The sequence below is a fragment of the Numida meleagris genome, chromosome 8 (genome assembly GCF_002078875.1).
Source record: "Numida meleagris isolate 19003 breed g44 Domestic line chromosome 8, NumMel1.0, whole genome shotgun sequence".
NCBI classification, from domain to species: Eukaryota; Metazoa; Chordata; class Aves; order Galliformes; family Numididae; genus Numida; species Numida meleagris.
The window spans coordinates 427,678-450,648 of NC_034416.1; the positions used below are offsets into that span (position 1 = coordinate 427,678).

Sequence of the window (22,971 nt, forward strand, 5' to 3'; positions counted from 1 at the left end):
CAACAACAGATTCTTGTTTGCTGGGCAAAATCTATTCCATCTTTTAATGGCAATGGATCGATCCCTGTGCTCAAACTCACCAGTCTCTGCCATACTGGCATTTCTTGATTCTTTTCATGCAGTGTTACCTCCGGAGATCTGGGCTGTAGAAGAACGTTGCTCACAGTGCTCCAGTCTGTGTGCACGGCTGTCCAGATTCATGAAATAGGTCAGTGCAGTAGTAAGAGTACTGCGCTGTCTCAGGCTTTAGTACTGATCCAGGATGCGTTAAACTACTTCTTCAGTCAACAGTATATTTGCCTGATAAAGGTTGGAGTCTTCAGTGCCCAGTTAATAGTGAAAATATGCTTACAAATTTAAGCGTGCAGTCACAGCCCTGTAAGACAGGTCATCAGAGTCTTTCTGACTTGTATTGTAACAACACGATACAGATGTGTGGTTTTATTGCAGTTTCCAGTGGGCAGTTTCCTTCCCACAGTAGCTCAGACTGCAATGGACACAACTGAAGTCCCTCAGCCACACTCCCACCTGAACCATGACACATTTTTCTTCTATAATATCTAGGTATGTTACAGGGTCATTAAATAGTAGTGTTGAGAATAAGCGTCAAGCAGCCTCTGAGACATGCTGAGGAAGAGCTGTGCCTGTTGAGATGGGGCAAGGACTGGTAACGTCAGCAACTTTGGATAAAGGATGGCGGTCCGATGCTTCTTTGGGATCCTCAGGGTATTCAAATAAGCAGCAACAACCTAATGTCCACTATGTATTGAGGCATGGATGAAACAAATCTGGTCTGCTGCAGGCAGCTGCCCTGCCCCCATGGGCTGCAGTGGGGCTGGTGTGTCTCCGTCAGCCTTGGTATCCCACCCTGGGTTTCCATCCCTATCCAGCAGTGGAAGCAGCCTTACCCCAGGTTATCCCGTGTATATCCAGGTTGTATGCTGAGAAAACTGATCTGTCAGGACTGCTCACCTGGACCACATTTCATATGGTAACTTAGAAGTCGCAACCTTATACATTACCTCCCCAGCTCCTAAGAAAATTGAAACTCTGCCAAAAACACAGTTATGTAAAGCACAATGGAAAGTACAAATGTGTGTTTCATTATAGACGAAGTTTCTCAAAGTTCTCAGTGCCATAGGGATTGCCTTTGATCAAATGGACCAAGCACTTCTGCCATTTCATTGCGGTACACGCACAGGCTCTTCTGAAAATCTGTCTCCAATTTGTAGGAGAAGGAAAATATGCCAGCAATTCTTTGGAGATGATGGGGATGAATATGGGCAAAAAAAAGAATAACATTTCAGATGGTTGCAACTATTCAAAGAAATTCCCTTTGCTGCCTGCTCAGCCCTTCACTTTAAAGAAGAGCTGTTCCTGAAGGTGTGAGCGTGTGCTGCTTTGCTTCCAGCTGCTGCTGCCCGGCCCAGGGTGGGCACTCATCCTCCCTAGGTCCCCTCACCACGGGGCTCCCCCAGCTCCCTGCCCTGGGGCAGCACCTGCAGGGCACCCAGCAGGATGCTCTCGCTGGTCTGCGCTGGATGCACGACCAAAACTCACCGCGGGCAGCAGCGAGGAGCAGGGCAACCACTGCTCAAACTGCAGGGAGCAGGCGAGGGTTGGGCTCTCCTGGGTGCAAGCAGTGTGAAGGTGGGACAGCAAGGAGGGGTGCAGGGACAGTTCAGCAGCCTATGGCCCTAAATTGCAGGGATGGAACATACTGAGCAAAAATAGATGCAAGACACTGTTACCTTTCGCAATTAAAATGGAAGAAGATGAAAGCACTTCCTGCAAGAACAACTGCTGAGGTCCCTTAGCACACCCACATGAGCTCTCATCCATCTGAGAAGACAGGGAGGAGTTGGCAGTCCGCAGTTGATACAAATGGCCAAAATATTTAAAATGCTAAGAGATGTGTTACTCCTGTGTATCACCGAGCAATCTGAGAGTAGCAGAGGCACCCAAACATCAGGAGAAAGCTGTGGGCAGCAGCACGGCCCGGCCCTGCAGGATGCTCCTTGCTGCTGTCCACCCGCATCCCCTCAGCCCTCCGCGTGCACTGCGGTTCCCTCAGCAACAGCATGCGGAGAGGCACATGGAAGATCTTTCACCTGACTGCGCATTTCTTTCCCCTCAGATTTCATGGTCTTCATTACTGCTGAATCCTCTGCTTCCAGTGACAATTGACTGAAAACAGCAACAAGTTCAAGTACAGACAAATAGAAGCACTCACTCCAAAGAGCCGCTGGCGAACAAAGCAGCATCTGCACCAGGCAGAGAATCACAGAAGCACAGAACCGTGGAAACATAGGATGGCGGCGCTGAAAGGGACCTTAAAGATCACCCAGTTCCAAACTTTGGAGAGAGAGATGCAGTTTGTGCTGTAGGTGCTCTTCGAATATATCATTTTAAATGGAGAGCAATTTTTAATTTTCCTGCACAGGCTACTGTGGTTGGCAAGGGCTTCGTTATTCCAGCATCCCTGGGACGCTGATGGTGCCTCCTGCAGCTGCACCACGGAGCGGGCGGTCAGCTCCCAGCCGGGCACGGCGCGGCAGCGCTGCGGTGAGGACAGCGCTGTAAGGAGCCGGCTGGTGGGTTGTGCCTACGGCTTGCCTCGGGTGAGAGGGAAGGACTGGAAGAGAACTGCTGAGCTGCGTGCTGTCAGCCTGACTTCACTGGACACTAATGGTAAAAAAAAATGATTGATTCTGCTCCTGGCATCTCCGCTGCACTGCGAAATCATCTGAGCTCTCAGCGGCTGTGTGCTTGTGCTCTTGCTGATCACCTGGTGGTTTTCATGGAACAAAATGAAGGAGCAGCTGTAAATCTTATCTCTAGAGAGATTATGTTTAATGGAATGTCCCCTGTCTTTCTGAAGAATGTTATTTGCTGCTTTTCTGAGCAGTTACAAAGGATCTTCTGAGCCAAAGGATGTTATCAGAAAAAAAAGTATTTTCTTGGGGTATGATATATTTCACAGACTTCATAAATAATCATCCTGGTACTGGTCCAGCAAAGCACTTAAGTGAAAATGTGAAGTACATGAGTATTTCCTAGATCTCACTGGGATTATTCGTATATTTAAAAACGAGAACGAGTTGAAGTGCTTTGCTGGGTCAGGTCTCCCCAGCACCCCGCCGCCCCCGGCCAGATCTGCCCGTGCTGCACTCAGCCCAGGGGCCTGCTGCCTTCAGTAACACGTCCGTTGTCATTTATCTGCCTTGTCCTCACGCAGTTAATTCGACTTTCTCTGAAATGAAAGCCAAAACCCTCAGTAACATCCACAGACCAAAGCTAACCCTATGGTGATTGTCCCTTATGAATACCTTAAGCTTCGTCCTTCAAAAAAGATTCACAGACAAATGACCTCAATACATGCTATTGAGAGAATGGGAAAATAGAATTTTAAATATCTCAAATTTGAGTTGAGCACGGGGCATCTCTGAAACACGGTGTGGTGTAGGAAGCGGGAGTGCCAGGGAACGGCTCTTCATGGTGCTGTGCTCGGGGCTCTGGGTTTGCCTCAGCTGGGAAGTGCAGCTGCCTCCTGTGCCCCCAGCAGTATGGGGGGAGGAAGGGTGCTGGGCTCTGCGTGCCCCCACTGCTGGGGAGGGCAGGGAGGGATGGAGCTGTGGGCTGGGTGATGCCACGCACGTCTGACCTAGTGGTGCTGTCGGTTGGAAGAATCCTGTGTGATTATTGACCAAGCTGTCTCTGGGACTGACTGAGCGAGAAGAAATCTGAAATATCCAAATATGTATATTTCCTTACCTGGACTGATTTGCAATAAGAAATGTATGGAAACAGCTCAGAGTCTGAATATGAGAGAGGAAGGAGGGGACCGCTGCTCGCAGCCCTGCTGCTGACTCACCATCGGTCTCTGCCAGTAGAAAACTGAAATAAATCACAGTACCACGGCTCCCTCTGCCCAGATCTGCAATGGGGTTTAAACTGAAAAAGGCTGTAAAGCATCCTGCCACTCGCAAATGGTGAAACTGCAGGAAGGGAACAGCAGAGATGTCTGACCATGGTCTGCCCATTTGATCAAAGCGATGAAATTTCCAAAGGCTGCTGATGTCAGCCTCTGGGATAGGGATTAATCCATCTGTATCCCCACCAACTTCTCCAAATCTTAGGAAAGGACTCAAAATACCTTGCTTTTAGCTGTGGGTAGTCAGAGGTTGCCTGAAATCTGAAGACTCTCTGCAAGCTGTTGAGCGAACTGAGCCCCTGATGGAAAGCCATTGGAGCAAAGCACAGCGGCACCGTCCTGCACAGATCAGCACCGCTCCCTCCCCTGCCTGGGCTGGGGCCATGGGTTGGGAGAACTGGAATGTGCTGCTTTAGTTTGAAACTTTCCTGGCACTTCAGTGTTTGGCAGTATTGTTAAGTTATAAGTGTTGATGGAAACTCTCATGGTTGTTAAAATTGTAGTTTTTTAAAGAATGCTTTCCCAGCAGCTCTAGCTGACAGCATCAGGGAGAAGCAAAGCTCTGAATGTAGCACAGGAAGGAACGTGCTCCTTGTAGGGAGGGGTGGTCCCTGGGCAGTGTGTCCAAGGGCATCTGGAAACTCCTGCAGCAGGGAAGCTCTTCTCCCACCTTCTGCATTGCATTGAGACAGAAGCTCTGTAGCAGAAATGCTAAGTCCTGGTCTGAACCAATTACTGAGCACCTGGTGGGAAGGCAGGGCCAGCCCAGGGAAGCTCAGGTGCATGCGATGTACCTGAGTGACCAGAAGGGGTGGAGCCAGGATCCACCCCTTCCCACACCTCATTTAAGGGTTGGCAGTGGAGGCAAGAGGATCTTACTGGAGATCCCTATCTGAGGCCTTTCAGGGGTAAGCAGATTTTTTTCTTTATTTCTGTGTCTATGGCTGCTGCATTTGGGCTTATCTTCACTTGCTGCAGCCTAGGACTCTGCCACCCAGCTGTTATTGCTGTGCTTTCCATCCCATTATAGGATTACATGCCCTTACTCTCTCTGCAGATCTGCACACAGCCCAGAGGCTCATAGTGCGGGGGTGCCAACAGCACAAGGCAGAGTCTGCACAGGTGAATCTAGTTTGTTAGGCTGCTGGAATGGGGCAGAAAGAGGAGGGTATGGAGAAGATGGCCTGTTTGCCAGCACTTCTTCAGCCCTCCTGAACAGAGAGGTCTATTTTTCCACTATAGAAATGTGGAAGCATGTTTTTAAATAGTCACAATCCTCAATCACTGCCCAACAGTTCTCCTCTCCCAAGCAGCTCTGCATGTCTCTGCAGTACAGCTGGCTCTGATGGGAGGTTCTGATTGGGGTGAATCCCAGTGAGTCCACCCGTGGGACTGGGGCTCAGCTCCTGTGCAGAGGGACTCAGTTTAAGACAGAACGAATCAGCACTGGATGCTGTTCATGTTACTTACACCCCAAAGAGCAAGTACTTGTGTTACCCTCTTTGCTTTGTTTTGTGCTACGGCAGCCCTGCTGCCTGTCACTGAAAGGAGAAGTCTTCTCATGGGGTAATACACCTCCCACCATTCTCAAAGTCCCTGATCCTCTGAAACATGTGATCCTATAATTCTAAGTATAGCTGACGCATGCTGAATTTGAAATGTAGAATCCTCATAGACTTGAACATGACAACTCTTTTGTCTAAAGATAATACCATGTAAGTACTGTTTGCTCTACCAGAGCCCAAATGATTTGAAGTGAGATAGATATTGCAATTTTCAGTTCCTGAAATCTTGATAACAAAACCTAAAATATGCAAAATAGAATGATGATTTCAGTGGTTAAGCTGAAACAGAAATTTTACACACAGCTTTGAACATTTATTTTTCTTGCAGTTATTTTAAAACAGAAGTTTGTATAGCATGCTGTACGCAGTGGACATGCACAGCCGGCTGCCTGAAGGGAGCTTTGTGCAAATGGGTGCCTTATTGGTGGACGTACAAGAAAATCTACTGTCTTGGTCTGAGTGTCAGAGGAAGCTGCCTAATTTCTTGTGGCATTTACAGTCAAAAATATAAATCCATCTTATAAATCCACAGGGTTTGGATTACTGACACAGCCCCCGGGAGCCCTTCAACCAGTGGAGGCCAATCCACTGGCATGTTCTTACTGAGAGCAAAGCCAGAGGTACTGACCAGGGGAAGAGCTACAGGAAATGAATGGAGCTGTGCGTCACAGCCAGTGAGGATACAAGTTTGCAGCAATGGAGCCATTGAAAAAGAGAGGCACAGCAACCTCCAGCTTTCCTAACGTGGAGTAAAGGGAATAATTCCCTCCATTTCTGGGATATGCTTAAGGCATGTCTAAATTCAAGGCAAGAAGAGTCCTTTTCAAATAATTTTAATGGGGAAACTGCTTCTAAGATATGTAGCTGGAGTAATAAAACACATGCAAACAGATTTTCTGAAAGATGATAGAAGAAAACATCCTGGTTCTTTTATTAAGACATCTGTTGTGCGCTGCAGATCACGCTGACGTGCACAGAGCAGGGCACTGAGGTTCCTCCCAGTCGCCCAAACACGCGCGGTCCCACAGCTGGATCTGCAGCACACGCAGCTCGCTGGCTGCGGAAACAACCCGCAATCTGTGTGAGCCGTGCTGGTGGAAGGGGAATCTCTGCCAAGGGCTCCAGTTCTCTGCTTTCATAAAGGGAAGAGTATTGCAAACATCAAAGTACACCTTCAACTTCTTTTTTTTCAGGGTTTTCAGCATTAATTACATGAGAATGCAATGCATTAAATATTCCTGTCATAAGTGTGCTGTATCAAACTGTATTTAAAATCAGCCACGCTGTGCTGTCACGTTGATTTTTACAGCGTGTATTAAGTTCAGAATGGAATCCCGAGTTTCAACTTTAAAGCATTTTTCCATCCATATACATTTTGTTTGTGTCAAGAAAATGCTCCCAAAGCGCAGAGGAGGAGGAGATCTTTCTCTCAAAGCGCTGTTGCGCACCTTACATACCCCGTGTCGAAATGTTTCACTCGTTTGTATCTCTCCCTCTCCTCCCGCAAAGGTTCACGTCCCGCATGCGGACACCCGACCCGTGCTCGGACCGGCCGCGCGTCCCCGTGAGCAGAGAGCGCAGCACGCGGGCTGCCCCGGCCGAGCGGGTGCGCGAAGACCGCGGTGCGCAGGGACTCTGCGGCACGGCACGGCGCAGCGCGGAGCGGCACGGCCCCGGCACGGCGCAGCGCGGAGCGGCACGGCCCCGGCACGGCCCCGGCACGGCACAGCGCGGAGCAGTGGCAGCCGGTGAGCACCCAGCTGGGCGCTGCTGCACATCGTGCCCGAGGTTTTAAGTGGTTTTATACTACACAACACAGATCCCTCTGCTGGAATGAAACTGTTTGGTGAAAAAAGTACGTTCGCTCTCTGCTCATTTCCACCCAAACCGTCGCGAGTTAGGCAGGAAGATCAGGAAGGAGGAGGGCCTGCAGCTCGGCCTGGCCTCGCACAGGGTTCGTTCATCCAACTGGAACCACGGAGCCTTCAGATGCAAAGGTTCCCCCACTTACTTCCATGTTATTTTTCATCACAGAAAACAATGAATTGTGTTGCTTAAGCTCAGATCAAACGCACAGAACACAATCCCACTGGGATGTTCTGCAGAACCCGCGGTGTCTGTGACACGGCACCGCCAGCAATGAGCCTGCAGCTTTCCTGTGCTGCACCAATGCCGCGCGGCGAAGCATGGACACCACGGCCCGGGGCCCTGAGCGCTGCAGAGGGTTTGAGCCAACGCTCTGGGATGCGCTGTAAAAGCACGGGCTCACTTAGAGAAGGCATTTTTCCTAAAAATGCACAGGATCGTGCAGCTGCCCATTTCTAACTAACTGATAATTAAAGCCACAGCCCAGCTTACCTACAGAGAAATGATCCGCTGCAGAGATTTTGCTCTGCAAACCACATCTGTTTCACTTGGTTGAAGTACAGCGCCCGGAGGGGGGGGATGGAAACAGATACGGCGACGACGGCTGCACCGCAGAGAGCGGTTCCATGGAAAACTGTGATAAAAACAGTAAAAAAACTCTGAAATGCTGAAGACAGCGACATTTAATAGGATAACAATTGCAAATAAAGCACTGCCTAAGCACTGTGAGTGCGACAGCAACGCAGAACTTTCTCCTTCATATAATTGCAAAGATTAACATACACGAAGCGTGTAAAAAATAGCACTCACAGTCATATACTCACACACCAGAAAATCCATTAACAGTTAATACTTACAAAGAAACCCGTGAACATGAGGAAAATTAAATGCTTTTTGGGGGAAAGGAAGGAAGGAGGGGAGGGAAGAAGTGAAAGAAAAAGGAAGGAAAGAAATGAAGGAAAGAGAAAGAGAGAGAGAGAGAAAGAAGAATCTTCTTCACATTTATGTGACGTTCCAATCACAAAATTGCTCAAGAAGCAGTGAATCTCAACCAAGCAGACAGAAAGCCCAAACCAGAATGCTGGCTCTGTACGCCGAGAGGAACGCGGCATTTTGCAGCCCTCCTCCACGCACATCTGATGGCGTCCCACAGACAGGCAGCAAGCTGCAGATGTGGCACAATGCACTCACCCACAGACACTGCAAAGGGACGAGCTGCCCCGAGAGCACCAGGGGCAGCAGGACAACAGCAGCTGCAGAGCTGAGAGCCAGGAACACGCATGCAAAGGCACAGGTATATCCAGTCCCAAACTGAATGGATTATTTCAACAAAAGACGTCTCACTTCTCCCAGGTCCCCATGGTTCCCAGTGTTCTCCGTGCATGCAGGCTGAGGACGTCACATTCCTGGTGGCCGCAGTGGTGTCCAGCACAGTTCTTGCACGGCTTGTCGGCGTCGCACATGGGAACACCCGCTCTCTGAAAGCAGAGCCATCTGGTTCTTGGGTGATATTACACTACAACGCTGACCCTCAACTTTTTTCCAATACATTTCTAGGTGCCAATAGTGAGAATCTTCCCCTTGATGTGTTCCAGAGTCCATACATTTTGCTTTGGAGCTTTTCAGCTATTGGCTGCTGGAGGAGCAAAGGCATAGGAATATGCAGCACTTGGCAGGTGTCTGCTTGTTTTTGGGGCAGCAGCGGATCTTTCCAGACACTTGGTTCCTTTTCTCCATCATTCTCAGGGGATACCATTGCAAGGTTCGGTTGTGGATCCTGGTTTTGTGCCGCCATTCCTGGAGCGCAGAGCAGCTTTCAGCAGGGCCAGGCCACGATCAGCACGCAGCTGTGACAGAGTGAGTTCATACACTCACCTGTGCAAAAATAGGGAAAAAAAAGTTATTTGAAATATTGCTGCTATTGTTTCAGAAAAGCCAAGTAAAGCCTTGTACCTGTTCTTTGAGAGAACGCATGTCAGCGTATTCCTACGGGAAAACCCTTTCCATGTGAACATACCCGCAGGTGGCTCCTTCCCTCGCAGCCCCCACCCCCGCAGAGCCCCGGGACGGAGCCGCATGCAGCTGGGGGGGACCGCTGAGCTCTGGAGGGTCTGGATGGACATGGTGCACACGTGTTACGGTATCTCCCTCAATTCTTACGTGTTGAGGTTTCAGCTGTGCTTTCCCCCACAGGGCTGTGCCACCCGTCATAAACTCGTTTGGTGTCCCACGTGTGCCCAGAGCCCACGCAACGCCCTCACCCCAGGGCTGCAGCCCAGTGCTGCCCGACCCGGCCATGGGGCTCCGCTGCCCTGGGTGTGGGGACATGGCCAAACCCCGCGGGGCTGCGTTTTGATTTCTTTCTTTCCATCTTCTCTGGCTTGTAAAAATGCTTTTAAAAGATGGAATATGATCCTTCGTTTTCCCAGCTGGCTGCGCTTCCCATCCATTTGCAACAAACCGTTGCTTTTCTTTTCCCCTTTATCTCCAAATGAGTTGGAATTAATGGGCTTATTCCACTGTATGTCAGCTGCACACAGCTCTGTTATCGGGTTACCTGGGAATGGCGCCTACCACAGAAAGTGGCCTTAGGACTGTTTTGATGGGGCCAGTAAGGGGAGCTCAAGTCTTGTCCGCAGTAGGTCCTACACCGATGGGGTCCGCTGGCTCCTTGGCCATGACTCCGTGTGGGCACAGCGCTGCACTGCCTGCAGGACACGGGCACCCACTGCTGCTCCCATGGCAGAGGTGGAGCAGGGGACGGAGGGCGCAGCCCCCTCACTGCTCACCGACAACGGGCGCTGGGCTTCTTTAGGTGCAGAGTGAAAATTGTGCAGATACTGAAGTGCAAAGGGGCACTTTAGGGCAGCGCGGCTGAGCTAAGTCCCGATGGCCGTGCCAGAGCCCAGTGAGGGGAACGCTTTTCCCTGAATTCCGCCCTGCTGCACAGATTGGAGCAGGCGAAGGGCAGAACAGTTAGGGCTGGGGGGACCTCAGAGATGGTCAGGTCATTCGTGGCCAAAGCGGGGCCGAGGCGCGACGTGCGGCACTCTGCCTTGTGCCGGAGATGGGCGAGAGCGGGGATGGGATAATCGAGCTCAGCGGCCCCCGGGCATAGGAGGGCGAGAGGGGAGCGGAGCGGTCCCGGCCCCCGGCCAGAGCCCGCGATAGCCCCGTTCCGCCCGCGGGGGCCGCGCCGGGGGCGGTGGGCGCTGAGCCCGGGAGCGGCGGAGCGGGCGGCGGCGCTGCGGTTCCGCGCCGTGCGGGGCCGCCCCCGGGGCTCGCTCTCACCGCCCCCAGCGCTGCCCCCGCCGCCGCCCGCGAGCCGGACCGGGCGCGAGTTACCGGATTAATCATTGCAGAGACCCAGGACCGAATTCGCGGCGCGGGGCGGTCTCCGGCGCTGCACCTCCTCTCCGCGCGAGCCTGCCTCCCGCCGCCGCTCTCCCCGGGCGCCGATCAAAAGCGCTACGAGGAGCCGCGCGCCGCAGACGCCGGCGGAGGCCCGGCCCGCGCAGCTCCCGGCCCAACTTTCCCCGCCTGTTGCGTGGAGCCCCGCGCACTCCGCACCGCCCCCGCCCCGGGATGGGAACCGCGGGGCTGAACCGCCGCTAACGGGGCCGCCGCTCGGATCGCGCTTCGCCGCCGGGGCCGCGCCGCGGGCATGGAGGTGCAGCTGGGGATCGGGCGCGTGTACCCGCGGCCGCCGGGACGGACCTTCCGCGGCGCCTTCCAGTCGTTCTTCCAGAGCGTGTGCGAAGCGTTCCAGGCGCCGCGGGACGAGCCGGGCCCCGGCCTGCCCGCACCGGGCGCCCCGTGCCCGCAGAGCCCCCGCCCGCCGCCCGTCGCCTCGCCCGCCTTCCTGCCGCTGCCCGAGCCCCGCGCCGTCTCCCGCCCGCCCGCCCGCCCGGCCATGGGTTCACCCTTCCCGTGCGCCGGGGACCTGAAGGAGCTGCTGGCCGAGCCGGGCGCGCTGCCGCTGCTGCCGCCCGAGGCCGAGCCGGGGGCCGGACGCGCCGAGCCGGCGCCCAAGGAAGACTTTCTGGGCGACAGCGCCAAGGAGCTCTGCAAAGCCGTGTCCGCCTCCATGGGGCTGGCGGTGGAGGCGCTGGAGGCGCCCAGAGAGCCGCTGCCCCGCGAGGACTGCATGTTCGCGCTGCCCGGGGGGCCGCCCCACGCCCCGCGCCCCGACGCCGCCGAACCGCCGGAGCCGCCAGCCCCGGCCGCCTTCAAGGGCAGCGGCGTCGAGGCCTCCCTGGCCGTCGAGGTGCCCGCGGGGCTGCCGCTGTACCGCGCCTCCCCGCCGCCCGAGGAGCCGGCCGGCCGCGACTGCTTCGTCCTCCCGCCGTCCGCCCGCATCAAGCTGGAGAGCCCACCCGAGCCCGCGGCCGTCGGCGCCTGGGGCGCGCCGGTCCCCGCGCCGCCGTGGCCCTCCTTCTTCGCCGACGAGGGGCAGCTGTACGGGCCCTGCGCCGAGCCGCCCTCCGGAGCCTTCGGCTGCGGCCGCGCGGAGAACGCCGACTTCGCCGCCGACGCGTGGTACCCGGTGGCGCGGGCGCCCTACGCCGCCCCCGGCGCCTGCATCAAGAGCGAGCTGGGACCCTGGGCCGAGGGCTACGCCGGAGCCTACGGCGACGTCCGGTGAGTGCTGCCCGCTGCCGCTCGCGGCTCCGCTGCCCCGTTCTTCCCGCAGCTCCTCTCGGTGCCTCGTGCGGGCGGAGCGCTGCGCCCCGAGCACCGCGCGGCGCCGGTGTGCGAAAGCCGCACGCAGCTCCGGCGTTCTGCACCGAGCGCGAGCGGTGCGGTGTGCGGGAGCCGAAACACCGAGCGGGCTTCGCGGCGCCGGTTTGTGTACGAGTAGATGTGTTCTGGGTCGAGATAACGCGGTATTCAGAAGTATGGAAAAGGAGGAAACCTTGATGTGTTTGAGAAGACGCGCTGGGTCAAAAGTAGTTTTCTTGGTGAATTAACCTCAAAAAAGGAGATGGCTGGTCTCTGTATGATAGGCACACGCAGTCCAAAGCAGCGGGCAAACATCATGCTTCTGTGTGACTCTGAGAGATCTGCTCCTCATAGCTAAGAGCGTTACTGACGGACAGAGTCGCTGCAGCTTATAGAACCGGGAGTGAGAAAACAACGGTGAGGGGATTTTCCTTGAATTTCGAACACTAAAAAGCGCCGGTGGGGACTGCAGGCTCGGAAGCAGCCACAGGTGGTGTCACAGCCCCAGCCGGGGCGCAGCGCTGCACCTCGCCGGGCGCTGCCATCAGAGCTTGGAATGCACAATGGGATTTTCCCTGAAAAGAGCTCCGAACAAGCACATCCCACCTGCGCTGCTGTGCTCGTTCTGCTGCTTCGAAGCACTCACATTTGTATTTGGCTAGTGTACTAACTGTCATCTACACAATAACGAATTTGTGTATTCTATGTAGAAGCAGTTTGGGGAAAAAGAATGGGATAGAAGTGAGGAAGGGTCCCACTGAGTGCAGCTGTGAACAGAACGCCAGCAGCAGGAGCTGTGTGCATAGTGCACTGCTCCTGAGCCAGATAAAGCTGCTGAGAGCAGCATGAGGTTGGTGGGGATGGTTACAGCTGAAGTTTTGCTTTCTAAATGCTGACACCTGGAGATGGATGTTCCTGGGTGCAGTGGGCTAAGCCCTGGGCTGTGCTGTCTGAATGTGAGTCCGTGTGATAGAACTGCTTATAAGTAAGGAATGCTGGGTGAAGGATGGTGGGGTTGGGTGTATGTGGTGCTCCGTCCCTGTCCCCTGCTGTCCTGTGCCCAGACACCTCTGCAGCAGAGCTCAGTGGGAACCCTCCAATCTTTAGAACACCTTGATCTTGTGCTTTGGACCCAGTGCTCCTGCACTGCTGTGTAGCCACAGTGAGCAAGTGGCAGTGCTTATCCTGCTGTGTGTTCGGTGCGATGCTGGGAGGAAGTGGAATGCTTGTCTATGTTCAGCTCAGGCTGAGGCTACCAAGGCTGGTCCCCTCGGGTTTGCGTATGTCTGCGTGAAACCTCTGCTCGCTGTGCTGCGTGCAGCCCCTCAGCTGCTGCTCACTGGGTTTGTTTTCTCCTGGCTTAGTAGTGGGCTGGAGCTGGGGGCAACGTGCCATGCCCAGCTCAAGCAGAGCAATGCTAAGGAGGGAGGGATGAGGGAGCTGGAACACTGCACAGTCAAGTTCCCGTGCTGAAGGGCATTCTGCTTGGCCCTCATGTAACCCTGTTGGTTTCCAAAGGCAGTTGGTGGCAATCCTACCCCAGTTGGCGTGGGGTGCCAGCTGGCACAGAAAGCCCAATGCATTGGCTGTGTCCCTGGGAGGCACAAGTGCTCTGCGGGGCTCGCAGCAGCGGCACTGTCCTGTTGCATTTCAGGATCCTATGCCTTTGCAACGTTGGCAGCTGCACTACAGTCTGCTTTTCTGAGTGCTTGCAAAGTATGGGTTAGGTACAGGCACTTTAGCAGATGCCTTACCCTGTATGCAACAGCCAGACCTGAACACGACCTCTGTTTCTTAGCATGTTTGTGGGGAACTGTTTATACTTCCCTTTTACATAGAGCACCATGGGTTTAGTTTTGGGTTTTCCCTTCCAGAGCCTTGAGAGAAGGCGGCTGCCTGGTGGGGCTGAGATGTGCAGCTGCCATGGCTCTGCTGGTGGCACATGGCTGTGATGTGACACTGTCAGCAGCAGCCAGGCCCGGCGTTAACCCCGCTCGGATGCTGCTCCCGGGGTCCCATTGCTGCCGCTCGCTGTGGGCAGCGGGCTGGGTGTGGTGTGGGATGGGGCTGGAGCAGCAGCGATGGATGCAGCATTGCTGCCAGCCCCTGGGCTTGTGCAAGGGTTTGCCCGTGTTTAGAGGCACTGGTATGTCACAAAGGAAACAAAGCGGGCATTAACACAACTTGACTGAACATTAAGCTTTTGATACAGTGTATGTGAATGTGGCAGTAATGCTTATGTGTGATTAACAAATTAATCCAAGCTTTTGTTCCACTGTGGGCTCGAGGCTGCTGGTCTCTGCTCTGTCTGTTGAGTAACTGTCGCCTGCCGTCTGTGAGCTGACCACATAACCTGGTTCGGGAACAAGACTCTGACTAGATAGAATAAATTCAAGCTCACAGGGTCAAGGTGACATTTAGATTAAAACACAGAAGCAAGTAAACGGCTTAGGCTGTTTGTTTTAAACTAAAATAAATGCAAAGAGGGAACTATTGTTGTCATAATGGGTATGAAGGTGATAAATGAACTTAGAGGATACTTGGCTCAGAAAAACCCCGCTCACTCTGAAGTGCCCACAGGGCATTTCCTATCGCCGCTGTCTGCTCCGTGTCCCGGTGTGTGCTGCTTGTACCTCTCTGCAGATTCCGTTCTCCTGTCCAGTTGCGATCCGTGTGGGTATGTGCCGTGGGGTTATGCATCACTTGGCACAATGGCCACACACTCTTCTTTGTGGCCAGCCCTGCAATCATGATACCACTCGCAGATAACACCTGTAACAATTTCTGCCTGTTAGAGGAGATAAGGCTCTGGCAATGAGATCAAGGGCAGCTTCCTGCCCTAGAAGATGAGGCCAAGCAGAAGGCCGTGCTTCTGCAGTGCTGGGCTCCCCAGCCATGCCATGATTCTCAGCTTTGCCCCTGCACTGCGCCGTGCCCCCCAGCTGTGCTGTGCTGGGCTGCGTGCCAGGAGCCCGCACCGTGCTCGCCTTTGCTGGGCTTTGCACTGCAGATCCCCAGCTTTGTGCTGGAAGAACTCAAAAGCTTTTGCAGAAGTGGGATTCACCCTCCCCTTGTTGCCAACCTGACCTCTTTGCTCGGGGAATGGCAATATTATGTAAATGCTTCTTTTGAAGAGGAGCGGTGCGTGGAGGAATGCTGATTCTGAAGCCCATCCCTGGGGGCAGCTCTGTAACGTGTACAAATAGTGCACGGCTGTGGGTACAGATCCCACGGACAGTGAGCCGCAGGCAGCTGGGAAAGTCGCTGATGTGCTACGACTCTGATGGCTCTTGATAAAAGGAGAGGAAAAAGCATAAGAAAAATTCTTCCTCATCACCATTCAGTTCTTGGTTTTTTTTTGTTTTTTTTGTTTTTTTTTTTTTTCTGTAAATGCAGACATTGGGCACTGCCATTGTCAGTTCCCTCAGGTGGGTTGGGATTCCTCCTCCACCACACAGGGAAGTATTTGCCTCTTTCCAGGAGAGTTTGGGCATTACATTCTGACACTGTTGCATGAGGCAAAGCCCCGTGCACAGCAGTGTGCCACATGCTCCATCTCACTCAGCAGGCTGTGAATTGCATCAGTGCTGAGTGCTCCAGGCTGCAGCAGAGATCACAGCAAGCTTGCAGATAACATCCCTAGGACACACCTGGAAAGTGTCTTAAATTCTTGTAGCCCCTGTTGCTTGCTTCTGGCAGAGCTCCACTTCCGTGTGCAACCAGAGCCAGGGGGCTGGGGCTGGGGCAAAGGCCTTGGCAGTGTGCAGAGCGGGATGCAGGGCAGGCATGGGAAGGGGGGACTGGACCTGAGCTCCCCACGGGGTGCAGCACTCAGAGGCTGCTTCCAGAGGTTCCCCACTGATGGGCTGAGGAGGCTGCTCTGAGCACAGGATGGGATGCAGCTGGTTCCCAAATAGCACTGTTGTTGAGAAGAACAGAGACTCGCTTCCATAGGAGCTGCCTCCTCAGCAAGCATGCCGAGCTGCTCCTCTGTTGTGCCCGCACCATGTCCTTGCAGAGCAGCACCGGGCAGCACCCTTGGGGTCACACAGTGCTGGCAGCAAATCATCTGAGGTTCCAATGCTCTCCCAAGATCTGCTTGCAAAATGGCAACATGTGAGGCCAAGCTCATTTCATAGAATCAAAGAATCCTTAGAGCTGGAAGGGACCTATAATGGTCATCTAGTCCAACTCCCCTGCAATGCACAGGGACGCCACAGCTCCATCAGGTTTCCCAACACCTGATCCAGCCTCACCTTGAGAGTGTCCAGGGCCGGGGCTTCAACCACATCACTGTGCAGCCTGTGCCAGTGCCTCACCACCCTCACTGGAAAAGACCTTTTCCTCATATCCAACCTAAATCTCCCCTCTTTAAGACTGAAGCCATTTCCCCTTGTCCTGTCACCATGGACCCTGCTGAAGAGTCTGTCCCCTTCTTTCTTGTCACTCCCCCTTGGATACTGACAGGCCGCTCTCAGGTCACCTCGCAGCCTTCTATTCTCCAGGCTGCACCGCCCCAGCTCTCAGCCCGTCCTCATAGGAGAGGTGTTCCATCCCTGGGATCATTTTTGTGGCCCTCCTCTGGATGTGCTTGAACAGGTCTGTGTCTTTCCTGTACTGAGGACTCCACATCTGGATGCAGTGCTCCAGGTGAGGCCTCAGCAGTACTCCTGGTGAGGCCTCATTTACTTCATGTTTAGCTGGGTGATTTGTTCTCATTTCATTTTGATGCTGCTCATTTATTTCATCTTTTCCATGTTAGTTCTCATTTATCAAAATGAGATTCTCTTTCCCAGTGTTAGCTTTGCTCAGCCTGCAGAGCTGTGCCCTTACTGGGGCCAGCTGTGCCACCGCTGGGCACCGGGCACCTCCCAGTGCTTGTTGGTGCATGGGACCCCTCCTGAATCCCTCGAGGAGTGAATGAAGGAAAACCACCAGTTTCCACCGTTCCTTATTAGCCGGTTTGCTTCTCACACTCACCTTGGTCTGGCTCTGGATTTCTCCCCCTGTTTTTACCACCAGCACCAAGTGCCACGACAGGGTTTCCTCTCTCCCACCATGTCCATGCCCCTGCCCAGCCCTGTCTCCACACGCTGTGGGGTGCATGCCCCATGGGTGCTGTGCAGCCCTGTGCTTTCTCATCCATTCACTGCAAAAATGTTCCAGGGCAGACTCCCCCTGTCCTCCTCGGTGCTTTCCCCCTTCTGCCCCCCAACTCTTGCATTGCTGAGCTCTCACTCTCTGGAGGTTGGTTCCAAAGTCTCATTCCTGGTGTGTTCAGTGATTTTCTTCCCCAGTTTCCCTAAAGCGCTTGATGCAGTGGAAGGATGAGCTCCACTTGTCTGAGGACTTGGAAAAATTCACCGAAGGAATAATATATAAAATGGTGTGAGAGCACTGGTGGGGCTTAGTTGCAGGGCTGTTTGCATTCTCTGTCCTGCACGGCCGGCCACTGCGACAGCGCTGGGAAAGCGGGGCTTCGCTGGAGGCAACTCGTCTGCCCCCGGCAGCTGCTGCAGCCTTTGCTCCGGTTACCGTATTTGCCGGTGTTACTGTGTTACACAGACGCCGCTGTTCTTCCTTCTCTCTGCAGTCAGTCCGCAGCGCAAGGCACAGCTCTGCCGCTGTGGGGAAAGTCCGTTCCAGCCCAAGACCGCGAGTGAAACGTCGGTGGAGCTTCCTGCCGAGGCTAAAAGGGCCGCGTGTATTTCAGTGTCTGTGGGATGAGGTGCAGTTTGCAGCTCGGGCAGGATGCAGGGGCACAGCCGAGCGGGGCAGGGTCCTCGGCGGCAGCCCCCAGCGACGAAGCGTGACCCCATCCCCGCGCACCGTCCTCGGGCATCGCGGTGCCGGCAGCAGCGGCCGGGGCGGCCCCGGGACGCAGCGCGGTGCCGACGGTTCCTGGAAGTCTCTGCCCCCGTGCTTGGCTTGGGGCCGAGGGGCGTGGGACGGTCCGTGCGGCAGTTAAAACAAAACATTGTATCGCAGCTGAATGCCATCTGTGCCCCAGATACCCCCCCCCTCCGGGGAAGCGCCGCGCTTCCTCGCTCCCAGCTCCGGGCAGGGACCGCTGCCCTGTGCCCGAGCCAGGACGGCACCGCGGGGCTGCAGCGGAGCCAGCAGTGCCTCGGGCTCAGGGCAAACCCGCAGTGAAACGGGGGCTGATGGGAGCTCACCATTGGTGCTGGGAGTGGGCGAGTCCCAGTGCGTCCCGAACCCCCCGGAGAATGGGACGCGGTGCCACTTCTTGCAGCAAGGAATCCACAAATTTCCTAAAACATATTGCAGATTTTTGTGGTTGTATGGGAACACTTTGTCCCAGTATGATGAAAGCAGTTTCCTTTTGCAGAGTTAAAAATAATTTGTAATAGAGAGAAGTAGCTCTCTGGTCTGTAGTTTTTGCCATTCGCATTGTCTCACCGTTTCATTTAATTCTGATTGTAGAAATAGTTGGTCTTAAGGCGTGGATGCCGATTTCCATGCTGGGTACTGCTGCGATCTGCTGTTGGTGCACATAGGGTGCTCTGCTGCTGCCTGGCTGCTCTGCTGCAGATGGATCCTTTCTTCCTGTGACTGTAGGTTAGCACTGCAGAGCTAAACACAAAAGCAAAAACCTTCATATTTTACCATTCCGGGACTGATAACATTTCAAATTTATCAGATGAGCATTTACTGACAGGCAGTTGTTTTGGGGGACACTCTCTAGAAAGAAACCCTTGCTGCTGTGAGCTGCTTGGGCAGATCCCTGTGGTGCATGCACTGCTTGTGTGGCTGAGAGTCAAACATGTATGGGGGGAAAGCACGACTCCTGCTCGGCCTGAGCCCGTGGCCAAGGAACTGCTGGGGTGGTGGGAGGATGCAGATCTCACGTGCAGTGGTGTGAGCCCACAGCCAGCACACCCTGAGCATCCCCAGACACGGCATGCTTTGAGGGAAGATTTGGTGCTGGTGCTGTGTGCTGGTCTGTGTCTTATGAGCAGCATCTGAGGGAATGGGATGGTTTGGTCTGGAGCAGAGGATGCTCAGGGGAGACCTCACCGCTCTCTCCAGCTCCCTGAAAGGAAGTTGTAGTAAAATGGGGTCGGCCTCTGCTCCCAGGTAACAGTGATAGGATGAGAGGTGGTGGCCTCGTGTGCCAGGGGAGGGTCAGGTTGGACACTGGGAATAATTTCTTCTCCAAAAGAGTGGTGATGCACCGGCACAGCTGCCCAGGGAGTTGGTAGGATCACCGTTCCCAGAGGTGTTCCAGCATTGTGGAGATGTGGCACTGAGGGATGTGGTGATGGGCATGGTGGGGTGGGCTGGGGTTGGGGATCTGAGAGGGCTTTTCCAAATTCCATGATTCTGTGATTCTCTGATTGCCCATCAGTCAGGCAGCTCTCAGCACTCTGTGATGCTGGCTGTGACAGCAGGGCCATGAGAAATCTGCTCTGGCAGCATGGTGATAACATGAGGTGAGAGCAACCCCACTCTTGTCCCAGTGGGAGAGCCAGGGCAGCTGCCGGTGAGCTTCAGGACTGTGCTGCTTGGGGGGGCTGGGAGGAAATAACTGGGTGTATGCAACGGTGTTATCCCTTCATCCTCCTCTGGCAGTGGTGGGAGCGCAGTGCCGCCATCCCATGTCACCTCAGTGCCTGCAGGACGGGCAGACACAGCAACCTGCACTGGTGTGGGGACAGGGACGGCAGTTGGTCGCTCTCAGTCTGGGAGAGCAGAGCTGATTCGGGTCAGGCAGTGCTCACCGGCCCGGCGTGATTGCAGAATACAGTCTGCTCATGTTGGGATTTTAACTCAGTGCTGTTGGTGCTGGGATCAGCAGTCACGGCATGCTGCATGCACCAGAACTGCTTTTGTTTTGTAACAATAATGGTGCTGCGAGAAAGCTTGTTAAAGTAAAAGATAGTGGCCCTGTTGTCATGGCAAACGCCCTGCTGGACCGGCTGTGCGATCACCCAGCACAGCCCTGCTTCCCTCCTGCAGCCCCGGGCTCCGGCGCGGCACTGCCTGTGTGTGCTCTGCCCTGCTTTAATGACAATGATTACAGCCCTGGTTCCTCTTCAGGAGTGATTATAAGTGAAGTTCAATATATCTTCTAACAGTGATAAAAACGCTACAAGGGTTTTACTGTTCTTCTATGGCACTTCCAAAAGCACTGCTGAGCAGCAGCTCATTTAGCATCCAGGCAACCAGGCAAAATAGGTATGATTTCTTCTCAATAAATAGGGCGGGGGAGCACGGTTTTGGTGAGCGGGTGCTTTGGCAGAAGTCCCTCCAGGTGTGAGCGCTGCCTGCCCCAGCACTGCTGGCATTGGTTGGGCTCCTGGAGCTGTAGGGCCAGGGCGGTTCTGGAGGCGCAGGGCAGGGGTGCACTGCAGCCACCACTGGCAGCACCATTCACCCCAGCACAGCCTGGCCCTGTGCAGCCTGGCACCAGGACAGCATTTACGGGGCACGGTACTGCAGGAGAGCACTCCTCCCTCTGCTTTTTTACTTTTAATGCGATCTGAGCAGAAGCCAGGAGGAGCAAGGTCACCCATGCCCTGCTGGGGCTTGGAAATGCCAGAGTTTGCGTCTGGGAGAGCCTGTCTACAGAATGAGAACACAGTCAGATGCTGACACTCCTGAGAAGTAGTACAAACTGTCAGGACACAAACAGAGCGCGGTGTGGTTTTATGGTAATGGAGATCATCTCGAAGCCCAGCCCCAGCTTGGCAGGTGTTTGTGTGTAGTGCCAGCACCATCCCACCGGGTCGGCCCCTGGGCTCCCCCGGCATCTCAGGTGTCCCTGCAGTGGCTCTGTGCAGCGCCTGCTGATTTTCTGTGCTGTCTGGGCAGCTTTCCCAAAAGCGCTTGCTGGGTGCACTGAGACATGTTCAGCTCTTGGGACAGGGCAGGAACATATGGTGCTTTGCTCTCCCACTGTTACCTTACCAAGATGGTTCTTTGCTGGCTTTCTGTTGTTTTTTTTTTTCCCTGGCTCCTTAGCAGTTTGAGTCCTGCTACATATTTTAGCTGCATAAGCTTCTTTGCTGGTTGGAAATGGCAGAAAAAGCACTTTGACCTTGGCTGGTGTGCTGAGAACAGCGCGGGAACGAGTCCTGGTATCAGACATTCCCAGTGAAGGTTCCTTCCTCCCCCCTGCATCTCGGGGCCGTGCGGTGCGGGTGCTGCTGGGGGGACTTGAATGGGCTCTGCAGCACCTTTCCCTTTTTAGAAGTTTTAGAAGGATAGAAAAGGAGAAAAGTAATTTGTCTGCCAGTCGGTTAATTGCTTTAATCTGGGCGGCAGCGAGGCACATTAACTGGAACGATCCCACATGCAAGTGCTTTTCAGATGATCTGCATCTGGATTTTCTATGGATGTGTGCGTGCATTTGTGGGCAAGTTCCAGGTGCGTGGCTTGTCAGTCTGTGTGCTTCTGCCGTTCCACAAATGTGAGGCAGTTCAAGGAAGCTCAGCCCTTTCCAATGGATATAGTGCCCTGTTTTCCAGCTCCTCACTTTCCTGATGCTGCTGTGTGTCCCCTCAGACCCCCTGCCCCACGGTCCTGCACTCACCCGCTCCCCGCAGCACAGGGGCAAATTGGCCCCATCCTCACCCTACACCCATGGTGGATTTGTCCTGAGATCCTGCTGCTGGCCTAGGAGAGAGCTGAGTGAGTGCTCTCAAGGCTGGCTGCCTAAAATTAGCCCTGACATCTGTGTTTTGGTTTGCAAGGCAGGCTTGGAAGAAAACGACTCCTGGCTTCACTGCTGGGGGAGCATGAGGCAGGGGAGAGGCAAGAGCAAACAGGCAAAGTGCTGCTCTGCGCAGCGGGGCCAGGAGGGCTGTGGCCTCACAGTGCTGCAGTGCACACAGCGGCTGGGAGGGCGGGTGCTGCTCCCATGGTGCACGGTGCTGGGAGAGGCTCCCGTTGGAGCCGTGTTCTGCTGGGGCTGTGCTGGGAGCTGCGTTTCCCAGGAAATGCCTGCAGCCTCTGGATACGGCAGGCACGTGCTCCATGGCATGCATCCCTGGATACAGCGTGCTACCCACAGCCCAAGCTTCCCTCATCCTTCTGGGGCCGCTGCACTCAAGGGTCACCGCTGAGCATCCCGCAGGGTCCTTTCCAGCGCTGCACACGCTCACTACAGGCCCATGCACTCCAAGGTGCAGGATAGCAGCAGGGGCCCTCAGGTGTCTGCAGCGGTGTGTGCTGCAGTGCGGCATAGGACCACGAAGCGTGGCTGGTGGCAAGCTGCTGGTGTGGGTGCAGAGGGACGTGCCTCTGGGTGCTGTGCTCACAGCTGAGTGCGAGGCTGAGGGTGCCAAGAAGGCCACAAGAGCATGAAACCTTCATTATAACTTGCACGCTTGTTCTTTGAGATGACTCAGAGCGTGATCTGCTTTGAGGACGCTGGGAGATCATGTCGTTGCATAAGTTGCGAGGTCTTCTCTAGAAAACAAGTGGCTTGCCAGTGGAGTGAGAGAGAATTTTTGCAGATACAGCTTACACTGCTCTCCAGACAAAATATCCCAAACCCCCTCTCTGCCCCAGCAACTGTATCTGTGCAGGGGTTTGGTCTTGGTATAAACATGCCTAAAAATAACAGGAGTGTGGCTGCACTGCACGCTGCTGTTCCCGTCCCAAGCACTGCGGTGCCCCGGGGGAAGCCGTGCGCCCAGGACCTCCTCCCCACACCCCAGCTCTTTGCGGGGCCGCCTGCGTGGGCAGTGCTGTGCCTCCTGGGCCGGAGCTCTCATCGCTGTTTGTCTTCTGGATTTTCTGTGCCAGATTTCTTATTATCTGCCCATTTTCAACTCAAGCTTCATCCAATAGAGGCATAAAAATGCAGAATTTGTGACGCCGGTTTCCGTAGCAATATTTCACTGCCAAATAAAGTGG

General features: G+C 54.5%; 1 protein-coding gene and 1 long non-coding RNA gene across 2 annotated transcripts in view; both read left to right on the top strand.

The window, feature by feature from the left end:
* LOC110403085 lies at positions 4,814 to 6,795 on the top strand. The gene is made up of 3 exons (XR_002441495.1): positions 4,814 to 4,842; positions 4,992 to 5,056; positions 6,032 to 6,795. It is a non-coding gene; the product is annotated as an uncharacterized LOC110403085 (long non-coding RNA).
* The window catches only part of AR (androgen receptor), a 49,585-nt gene continuing 37,643 nt past the window's right edge, over positions 11,030 to 22,971 (top strand). The window contains exon 1 of the mRNA XM_021405900.1: positions 11,030 to 12,006. Coding sequence (XP_021261575.1) covers positions 11,030 to 12,006 — 977 coding nt within the window. The remainder of the gene's footprint in view (positions 12,007 to 22,971) is intronic.